General features: G+C 37.2%; 2 protein-coding genes across 8 annotated transcripts; both read right to left on the bottom strand.

The window, feature by feature from the left end:
- Positions 1-101: 101 nt before the first annotated feature.
- Positions 102-5,539, bottom strand: LOC111811436 (uncharacterized). Of its 6 annotated transcripts, none has more exons than XM_087118151.1 (7): positions 5,400-5,539; positions 4,761-4,868; positions 4,483-4,638; positions 3,605-3,681; positions 1,632-3,446; positions 1,133-1,283; positions 102-979 (listed from the first exon to the last, which is right to left on the bottom strand). In XM_087118151.1, exons 3-7 carry the CDS (start codon positions 4,619-4,621, stop codon positions 264-266), a joined length of 2,898 nt encoding a protein of 965 aa, XP_086974277.1. In that variant the 5' UTR covers positions 4,622-4,638; positions 4,761-4,868; positions 5,400-5,539; the 3' UTR covers positions 102-263. The 6 variants fall into 6 exon arrangements, with proteins under 6 accessions (XP_086974277.1, XP_086974280.1, XP_086974278.1 ...); XM_087118154.1 differs by having other exon boundaries at positions 5,452-5,532; XM_087118152.1 differs by having other exon boundaries at positions 5,374-5,514.
- Positions 5,540-6,680: 1,141 nt separating this feature from the next.
- Positions 6,681-11,103, bottom strand: LOC111811861 (LOW PSII ACCUMULATION-like protein). 2 transcript variants are annotated; one of them, XM_087118143.1, is made up of 5 exons: positions 10,698-11,103; positions 8,748-9,320; positions 8,613-8,663; positions 7,825-7,991; positions 6,681-7,093 (listed from the first exon to the last, which is right to left on the bottom strand). In XM_087118143.1, exons 1-4 carry the CDS (start codon positions 10,940-10,942, stop codon positions 7,850-7,852), a joined length of 1,011 nt encoding a protein of 336 aa, XP_086974269.1. In that variant the 5' UTR covers positions 10,943-11,103; the 3' UTR covers positions 6,681-7,093; positions 7,825-7,849. The 2 variants fall into 2 exon arrangements, with proteins under 2 accessions (XP_086974269.1, XP_086974268.1); XM_087118142.1 differs by having other exon boundaries at positions 6,681-7,040; positions 10,698-11,102.

Here is an 11,103-nt window from a genome sequence, read left to right as displayed (position 1 = left end):
TCCCTCAAGTTATCCCTCAATTAAATTCTATGTTGCTCCACTCATATCTATCTTGTTACGAACTCATAAGAACTCTGGATGAATCAAATACAAAAGTTGAATGATCAAAATAAAGCATTTGCTTCTATTATACCTGATGGGTTTTCACAAAATAAACATTAGAGGTTAAGTAGGCAAACTTAGCTAAACATACAGAACATAAAACAGAGGACCATCATTATTGATTATCAGATACAAAAAGTGAGAGAGTTAATGAATTATGATCATACTTTACCTGTCAATTCAACTACGGCCTCTTCCAAAAGCTCTTCCAGCAATCTTCTCTCTACTTCCTTCCCCAAATTATCCATTTCCATCCTCAGCTGCTCATCCCAATGTCTTCCCCCAACTTCTTTCCTGACTGCCCTTTCCACCACCAGGCCATCGCAGTCCCCAATGTCTCCTGTAACACATCTAAATTCCCCACAAACCCAATCCTTCAGCTTTACCATAACACAGTCCAATAATGTTAGTGATGTGCACTCTGCAAAGCTGCTGTCATGGGCCCTGCTCGATAATTTGGCTCGCCTGTGGTCGAGTTCCTCACATGTTATATCCATCAAGGCAGCATTGACACAGTCGAACACAAGTTTCCTACTTGACCTCAGCTGCCTTCGCTTGGCCTCGAGCATCAGCTCTTGGCTGCTTAGATTGGCATATTTATCTCTTAGAGATGGATCTAGTGGATTTACAAGCGAATGCCATCTAGTAAACAGAAAGCCACATTGTTGTACTTCACTACTGAGGCCAGACAATGTAAGAAGGGCTTCCACAAGGCAATGCCAGTTTTGTTCTTCCTCTAGAAAAGTGGAAACTGGTGAAGATTTGAGTGCACGAGCAGATGAATCTGAAGAAGAACCATCCCAATATACACTTCGAGCAATTGATTCTATCGGTGGCGATTTGTCGATGAGGTTATTCTTGAATGGCATACAGAACTCTGTTCAGTTAAAGATTTATATGAGATGCAGATAAATACATGGACAAGTCAAAACAACTTCAGTTCTAGCCTACAAGTGTGCATTTCGTTCCTTGTTTCTTTTCTTCTTTCCCGTTCGTTTATTATTTATTTAGTTTGAGGGGGATTGATTACCCTGATTCCTTGGCTTCAAATAGCTGGAGAATTCTATATGTGTGTTGTCATCTTCAAAAAATGGTGTTTCCAGAACGGATATTGGACTTGGCTGCTCCTGATTTTCACCAACATTTCCAGTCATGAAAGGCCTTTTCACAGACAATCCCTCCTACAAATCATAACAAACGACCCTGTTCAATTACTATCACAATCAAATGGTTTGATTTATTTGGAAAAGAAAAATATTCATGAAACTACTGAAACAGATACAGGCCAACTGCGTTCGAGTTATTCGGCCAGGCACTTAATACAACTCCAACTCCCCATAGAAAACCCAATTTTGTCACAAGTTAGATCAAAACATTGAAGAACTTTGCAGCTTAACATATAAACAAGTTACCAATGATATGTGAATGGAATTTGAATTTGAAGAACTTTCTATGATTATGTATGTTGTGATATTTAGCATTACACAGATTATTATGCAACTATTACAACCACAGAAGGAAAGATTTACCTCGCGATGAACTTCACCTCCTCTTGCAACCATATTGGTTAAATGTAGGAAAGAAGTGCTCGATGAGCACCCTTCACCATCATTAGAATGAGATGCAGCATTACTCAAACCTCGAGAGTGATGAACGAAAGCTAGGGATGAGAGTGTCTCAGCACTACAAGATTTGGGTTCATCTTTTGGTTGATATCCACTACAATTTTCTTTATTTGTTTTCTTATTCCTGGTAAAGAACGAACTTGAAACTTCCTCATTAAGTGATGACTTAACACCCTTTTGCTTTGCTAGCGACTTTGAATCATCTGTTTTGATGGTCTCAAGATCTGATGCTTCAAGATTAAGCATGCCAAACAATGGAGAAGATCCCGGGCCAGATTTTGACCGTGCAAGCATTGTGGGAGAATCATCTAGACATTCAATATTTTCATCACTATTAAAACAGGGTTCTAACTCACTTGTTGTTTCATGTTCATTAACTTCATTATCTGTTACTGTTGATTTCTTTGCATCTGATAGTGCAAGCATCTCACCCAATGTACTCGAGTTTCTCCTAACACGCCTTTGCTCTTGATAGTTCCCATGTGATGTCATCATGGCCCATCTTTCCGACAGTCGCTTCTTAGCTTCTCTGCACACAGATGACTCTGGAGAACATGACATCCGGCTGAATGACGAGGACGAATATGGGCTACTATATCTGTTAACATATTCCCAAGAGTGGCGTGAAGAGGAAGACATGACTTCCAAATCACTCAGATTTTCTACTGCATAGTCATTCTCAGATTTTTCAAATGAACTTTCGTCACCAGTATAACCATTTGAAAACACGGAAGAAAGCAAAGTTTCATCCCTTCGACGACCCAAAAGATTGTCACACATTTTCTGAGTAATATTCCTTGCAAATTTTCTTGATTCCTTCACATCATCATCTTCAAATCCCTCATCGAAAGGCAATGAGCCAGGTGATGAGACTATAGGCTTATTATCATGATTCCTCCCAGGACTAGGCTTCAAAACCACTATTCTTGTTGGCTGAACAGCTACAGCATATTCATTAGTTCTATTAATACCTGGAGTAGGAGTGTCTAAAATAGCTGACTGACCCCTCTGAACTGGTAGCCTTGATTGTCTACAGCCTTTTTTCTCAAATTCAGTAAATCTTTCATCCCTAGAGACCTTTGAAGGTCTAAGAACAGTGATGCGCTTTGTCTCGGGGGATGGAGGGATGGACGGGAGTTCATTCAGATGCTGAGTAAACAAAGAATTTGGCTCCTGCAGAAACTTGACAAGCAAATCCTTATTGGAACTTAAGATTTCTACAGCATCTTGAAATTCTTTGGATTGGCGCAGTTTCTCATCTGTTGCCAGACATTTTGCTTCTACAAACTTCTGGCGAACAAGAGCCATCTTTCTATCATCCAGAATTTCACTTTCTACTACCTTCTTTGGCAGCTTTTCTCTAATATCATTTGTCTGTGGAGATCGCTGCCATATTTCATAAACATCTTTATATTCTTTCTGCTCTGAATATTCATTGACTTGACATTTCATTCCCTCTTCTAAGAAGTCACTTCGTTCCCTGCATTCTATTGGCATTCCATGCTTTGCACTTCTACCCTTCGGATAACTTATTACATTATTTCTTTGAACAGATGAACCAGGAAGCTTCTGAGGGAGAGTTTCAAGCCCCATTAGCTTTGCAACCACATTGGGTGGATTTTTCGTACACTCCATTTCGGACATATCTTGATCTATAAGCATCTTCACAGGCGTTCCATTTGCTCTCTTTTTAGAAGCTCTCTGAAATTCAGGCACTGTCTGATCAATCCACCGAAATACAAAGTACCAAGATAGTGAGTTGTGGATGACAAAAAAAAATCATAAAAAGAAATCGATATCTGATTCTGGACCTCCATCTCTATATGACTAGATTTTGTGATAAGTGTTTATAAGGACAAGGGGAGCACAACATTTACCAGATTATCTTCAGTCTGATTTGTGGAGTGATTAAACAGCCCTGCCACATTTGCCTGATTCCTTGGGAGAGTAGAACCTGCCAAATAGCCACGTCTCTGTCATCCCGTTCACAATCAAAGAACAAAATGATGAACAAGCACTATAAGCACCAGAAGAAGTATCTGTATGTGTGGGTCCCACAAAGAAAACATAACGCTCACTAAAAAGAAGTCGCCATCGAAACAAATAAATGAATAATTAAGGAAGGGGATTTACACAAAGCAGCCAATGTCCCCTGTGAGAAATATAGAGAGAAAAAGATTAGTCTAGAGGTCCTAAGGGAGAAAAGACCCAGGTGGTTAATCTTTTTAGGTTTTATTAAGGTTTTAATTAAGGTAATCCAGAAAAAAGTGGTGGTAATCCAACCCACCCCACAAAAAAATATATTCTTTTCATTTCTCCTCCCTTCAATCCACTATCTTCCCTTCTTTCTCTTCCTCTCTACAGGCACAGCTACTTAAGGTCACAATCAGAAAGCAAGACTAATAATAGCCCAATCATGTGAATCGACATTGCCGATAGCTTCAATTGATAACAGGTCAAAGTCGCCTAGCAACGAATCAAAATTTTGTTCCCCTCCTCAAGTCCAAAAGGAAAAAAAAGTCTTCTTTTTCCATATTTACGTTGGGCCTGAATCTTGGAGTATTTTGACCTTACCAAAGACAATTGCAAATCAAGGGGAAAGGGGAAATAGAATAGATGAGACGAGATTGGAAATTCGACTCAGTCAAAGAGAACCCATTAAATTCTAGCAATAGTTAAACAATAATAAAAGTTTAATAAGATAAACTTAAGTAATTTGAACAAAATATGGTATCCAGAGGAAAATAGAGGTCACCTTCACGATGTGGTGCATCAGTAAGAAGCTTGTTCCTGGAGACACCCGTACTCAGATCAAAGAGGTTCACCATTCTGCCCAGACAGCCAGGGAAAGGCTTTTCATTACTACCAACTTTTTTTCTCTGAATCCCATTCATCTCAATACCTTTACTCCCTTGGTTGTTGTAATGCAGAAACAAGAACATTTCATGGTGGATGGTCATACACAGACAGAGAATTAAAGAACAAGAACATTTAATTGCATAAAAATGAGATATGAGTTGGAAGTATCCCAACCTGAATATTTTGGCTGCAAAATCGAGGATCTGTTTCTGAGAAGTTAACCAAGAACAGTCACCTCCAATGAGTTAAACAGCAATGGAATTTCATGGTGGATGGTGGATTCTAAGAGCAAAACAGGCCAGAATAAAAAATCAATGTCTCGGGGGACCTACATTGAATTAACTGGTAACCACAAGATAAACATTCCATAAGAAAAAAAAGAATCAACAGATAATCAAAATTAGGAAATGAACCCCTAATCTTGAGAGAAAGAGAGGCCCAATAGGTGACCAAAAGCCGATAATAAAGCAACTTTTTACAGATTCAAAATCGGACTGAGCAGCGACAAGGAGAAAGGGGCAAAAGAGAAAAAAAAGGATAAAAAGGGAAGAATCTAGCTTCAAAAGTTGCCTGAGCAAAAGAAAAAAATGGAAAGAAAAAGGCGAGAGTGAGAGTGAAATCAGATTCAACTAGCAGCAAAGAACAACAGAGCCTTAAAAGAGCGAGATCGACGAGAAAGCAAAAGAAAAATACAGAACACAGCGACAAATGGAGCCAATTTTCACACAGCTTTTCTAAGTGAAAGAATCATGATTCTGACAGTTTGAACAAGAAGCTGCATTGTAACCTAAGAGATAGAGAGAGAAATGGAACCAATTTGGGGCCGTGAAAATGGCCGGAAAGTGACATTCCGTCGGAAAACTACCGCAAAACCACCGAAACTCCCCCGTTAAAGCCCTCTGCAACTGCAAGCTGGTAGAGAGGGAGAGAGAGAGAGAGAGAGAGAGAGAGAGAGAGAGAGAATTGGTCAGTGAGAGTGGACTCCTATACCCTCCGCCGCCCCCCTGCCCGTCGGACTTGAAGTGATTTCTTAATTCTAATTCATTTGTAACGTTCGATTACGGTTGAAAAACTTAATACGGCTCTTCGTTTTGCTATTGTATTTACCCTCTTGGGGTAATATCCAACGGAACCTATCCTATAACGCAATTATGAATCATGGTCTTCAAAATTCAGTTTTTTCAAAAGAAATTGCGTTTTTTTTACTTTTCATAAATATATTACCATTCATAAATATATTACCATTCACGGTAAATTTATTAGAAAGTTGAACGAAAATTGTGCCAATAACCAATAATCGTGCCACAAGAACGGGAACACTGCGCCAATAATCAATAATCGTGCCACAAGAACGGGAACAATGTGCCAATAACCAAGAATTGTGTTACGATCCAAATTTTTGTTACAAGTTACTGCCCCATTTATTACAGGTTTTGCTATTGTAATTACTCTTTTGGAGTACAATCGGTCCTACTTTATGATCCAACTATGAAACTTAGTATTCAAAAGTTCATTTTTCAAAAAATTTTACGTTTTCTTAAGTTAAATTATAGAAAAGAATTTAGTTGAAATTTTGGCAAGTATTTTAAAACTACCATTGATAGTAAACTCATTAGAATGTTGAATAAAAATTGAGATCTCGAACACTGTGACGATACAAATTTTTGTTATAAGTTACGGTTATGTTGTTGCAGGTCCTAATTTTCGTCAAACTTTCTAAAAGACTATCAAATGAAAATTATACTTTTAATTATAGCGGTGGATGATTGATTTTTATTATGACACCCGAATTGGGATACATGAATAAACATAGACTACCGACTACGTCTGAATGAGATGGATCTTTAGAATAAGATAGTTAAGAAATACCTAAAAGAATTGAAAGTCCCTATCTATACCAAACAAAGTGTACACATTTTATAGTTAAACATGTTTTATTTGAAACAATTCTATATTGGACGACCTCGTAACATACTAAACAAATTATTAGACACTTCTAAAAACGTCAGAGACTAAATAGACACACGGAATGAAACTCTCATACATGAATCACTCTAACGCCAAATTACTCCTAAGAAAACATAGCTATTTACATTGAATGAAAGTGTATAATCGCTTTATTACCATATACTGGGTGTATCTAAATACATATTCAACTAACTATTAACAGATTTGCATCCACACAATGTAATAGCTGGAGCAAATACTAATAACAAAGAATATCGGATTCGAGATCCAATATAAAAGTTATGATGTCGAAGAACGTTAAACCTTTGCCAAATTGAGTATAGCTCAACTGGTTTAGATATATATTCTCGACCTATGTTGTTAGAACACCCAAAAAGTAAGAAGTAAATCTCTGACCTGTATTTCTGCTGTCATCAGATTCAGTTCCATTTCTCAGGCAGTCGAGCATGACAATGGTGTTGGAGATGATTTCACAAGGGCAACATCCTGGATGGCTTAAAGATTATTACAAAACGCCTACTCCACTCCATCGTAAATATCTGTTTAAGCATAAAGTTGAAAACAAGAACAAACTAATACAATTTTCCCATTTGGAGCAAGAAATTTTGTAACAGTTGAATTATACAAAAAAGGGCCAAAATTTCTGAAGTGACAACATTATTGGCCTAATTTCTCAAAACAGTTGATTCCATATATATATCTATATGTATGCATATGTATGTAATATGTATATATTTATCTATATACATACATATGTATATATATATGTACGTATATTTATATATGTATATATGCATACATGTATGTATATGTGATAAGAGATTCTGTAGTTCAACTAATAGGACTTTGGAGGTTGCATGATTATAGTTTCAAATAAATAGGAAAAAAGATCAATTTATACCTCAAGACTTTGGAGGTTGTATTACTTAAGACTCCAAATTAATAATTGTGTAACAAAAGCACTAAACTTCGTAAGTGAATCAAGTGAAATCATTCATTAAGATTTCGTTTCACAACTATTAGTGCATAATCTTCACGTGTGTGTGTATGAGATTCGTTTAAATGCACGGATTAACATAATAATAGAGAGAAATGTTGTAATCAGATGGATCGTGGTGATTTTTCATTAATACGAATACTTTTCATCTTCTCGTTTTCCTCTATTTTTTCCCTACTTATTGAAGTGATTGTGAGTTGATTTTAGATGAAATGAAATGAAGTGAAAATAATTACTAATAACTAACAGGAAGCGTGTGAAAAGAGCACTAACTTGGAAGAAGAGCTAGTATTTTTCTTCAAAGAACTCTGCCATCCATCCCATCTAGAAGACCTGACCATAATCCTTTCACAGGTGGTAATTGTGCAACAAGAGCATTCCATGGAGGATAGCCAACACCACTACCACGAACACGGCCATCCATTCGAAGAGATAAATACCTGCAAGAACAAATATTAACACACCAAGCTATGGGAGATAAGAAAAAAAAAAAAAAAAAAAGATTAATTGATCAACTTTTGCAAGGTAAGCTAGCTTTGGCATGGATTCAGCAAAAAAAAGTTTTTTCTCTGTGCAGCTTACATAAGATCCAACTATGGGGACTTCAAATTGGATAGCTCATGAATTATGGTTAACGAAACAGTATATTTCATTACAAAATTAAACCCGAAAAGTTTTTGGTTCATGTACTTTTAAAATGTTCATTTTGGTTCCTATACTTCAAAAGTAACCATTTTTGTATCCATTTTTAGTCAATTTCTTAATATGTAACCATAAGCTTGTACTAAAGGATTTCTATCATGTATAGAACTTATGTTTAAGTTTTGCAAATAGGGAACAAAATGGTAACTTTTTAAAATTACAATAATCATAATGGACATTTTGAAAGTACAAGAATCAAAATGAAGATATATCGAAAGTATAAGAGCAAAAATGGGACCAAAGCAGTATTTATTTACTACCACAGCACAGCTTAGACTGGCAGTTTAAGAATTAAAGAGGCAACCATTGTAGTTCATCAATCAATTTGAAATGGAAGTTCAACGACGAGGATGACTTACACAGGCGAATCAGAGGAGACTCCAGCCAACTTCTTTTGATCATCTAACCACCTATTGTTCACAAGAAAAGGCAAATCACATGGAGGAAGGAGGAGGGGAGCAATGTGAAAATATATGTTAATTATAGTTACTTACGCCGACCACTGAGACATGTATACCGGAGTCAAGCGCCAGAGTCTTTTCCTTTTGGTGGTTATATCCTTCATCTCTTCACGTTCATCGAACTCAAAATTCAGTGAACTAGCATCTGTGGCAAAGGGTATGACTAATACCCCTCGTTCTAGAAGTCGTTCGGTGAAAGGTTCACTTGTTTTAAAAGCTTCCATGATAAAGGATTCGGGGCCAGCACAAATTACAAGACGAGCGATCCCACGCAGAGTGCTGATGGTAATAACTTTGTTTTGGTCCACTCGAAGCTTTAAATTGGAAAGGCTTTCTTCTCTTGACAGCCTTGCCAACTGAGCATTTTTTGCATTGTTCTCTCTGAAGTAAAGAAATGCGAAAAAGGCTACGGCTCCGAAGTCTATTCCAAGTCCATTTAGAATATCAGGGACTTTTTCAGCTCTTGATGAATTTGCCAATGCAGCAAGCAGTTGAGTGGTTGCTATCAGTCCTCCCAATGTACCACTGGCAATGAAAGTGAGATAAAAGAACATCCGAACAGACCGAAATGGAGACAGAACTTCACTTCTTATCTTGGCTGTGGAACTAAGAAAAAAAACAGATACTGTTACACAAAGCCTCATTTCAGATTGAATAACAGGTGTACTGAAAAAAAAGACACTGGGTTAGAACACAACCAGGCTCCGTACTCAACTCTCAACCCTCCGCCCCAAAAAAAAAAACACCGTAGGTCTTATTTGATAACCATTCGATTTTTTATTTTTGAAAACTAAGCTTATAAAATCTATTTATACCTATGACCTTCTTTGTTTTGTTACTCAATTGGGTCCATGAATCTAAGAAATAGTGAGAATTCTTGATATCTCTCGATTCGAAAATCCAGGATTTGAATTGCAATTGGGTCGTTGCGATTACGGGTTGGATGTCTAATTGTCCAAGCGGTAATGATAGTATCTTGTACCTGAATCGGTGGCTCATTTTTTCCAAGTAATGGGGAAGAGGACCGAAACATGTCACTGAAAAACTCAACCGAGACAAAGATGGGCTGTCAAAAACATAGAAACCCAATGGGGAATAGATAATCTTGCTCGATAGGCATATTAAAATCAAGATTCAACAAACCCATTAGGAGTTCGCAAATTTTCTCTCGGACAAAGTCGAGCGCCAAGTCTCAGAAGCGCTCTCCCATGTTATGGGGAGTCAATCCAGGCAAATACTTTCTAACAATATTTTTAAAATCCATACCAAGTTTTAACTAAAAAAGAGTAGATTTTAGAAGTTATTTTCATTTTAGAATTAGGCTAAAAATTCAAATGTTACCTTAAGGAAGATGAAGATCATTGTAGGGTGAGAAAGCAAACACAACTTTCAAAAAAAACAAAAACAGAAGACTAAATGATTATCAAACGAGAGTGTCAACACCAATGTTAGTAATTAGAAGGGAGACTAGGATAAGTTATTCTTCCAATTAAGCATTCCAATGCAGTTGTTAATCTAAGGGTTACTTTTTTAGTTTAATTAGTCCATAAACAGGACATTCTGGCTCAATTTGGAATCATTATACGCTGATCACATCAAACAGCTTGGCTGTCTATAGGTTTGAGCATACAAATCAAGTTGTGATCAGATAACATATATGAGAAAACCAGACAAGCTTTTGTGGCTCAAGGCATGAAGTATGAAGAACTCACCATCTTAAATACTCAATTGAAATACACAAATGAAAAAATTCACATAAGAAGTCAGGCAAGATCCTCTGAGTTTCCACAAATTTACGTCGATTTTCGCCATCCAAAAGCAGTCTCATGAACAAACGCAAAATAACGCAAAACTACGAAAATCAAGCTATGGTCGAAAATCAAGTAATGAGATACAAAAAGCATAACAACATTAAAATAATCAGCAACTGTTGTTCTATTTCCATCCAAACACTACAATAATAACAGAGAGAGAGAGAAAAACCTGATTTCCGGTTTATCAGAAGCCGAGCAAGTGACGGAAGCTAAATTCCGTCTCCTGTATTGAAGATAACGAAGCGAATCTGCTACACTAGGGCCAAAATTAAACGAGACCCGATTCCGATGAACATGGCAACAGATACGGCGGCAGAATTTGAGATTGCGAGCGTTATGACTGCGAGTGCGAGAGCAATGTGGAGGTCGACCAAAATTGTTGCAGGAGGGAATGATTGCCATGGAAACCACCATGATTGACCACTCCAGATACTGGCAGTTGATATATAAGGTAGTTTCCCAGATTATCAATGGAAGCAAATTTCGAAGGAAGGTCTCGATGGCGCCACGATACCCAGAATTTGCGGCACCATAAAGCTCAGATGACGAAGGTTGAAGAATGAAAGAAAAAAAAA

The sequence above is a fragment of the Cucurbita pepo genome, chromosome 15 (assembly GCF_057944985.1).
Source record: "Cucurbita pepo subsp. pepo isolate OVF chromosome 15, ASM5794498v1, whole genome shotgun sequence".
Lineage (NCBI taxonomy): Eukaryota > Viridiplantae > Streptophyta > Magnoliopsida > Cucurbitales > Cucurbitaceae > Cucurbita > Cucurbita pepo.
Note: the sequence above shows the minus strand (reverse complement) of the source record. Positions and strands in the feature narration are given on the sequence as shown.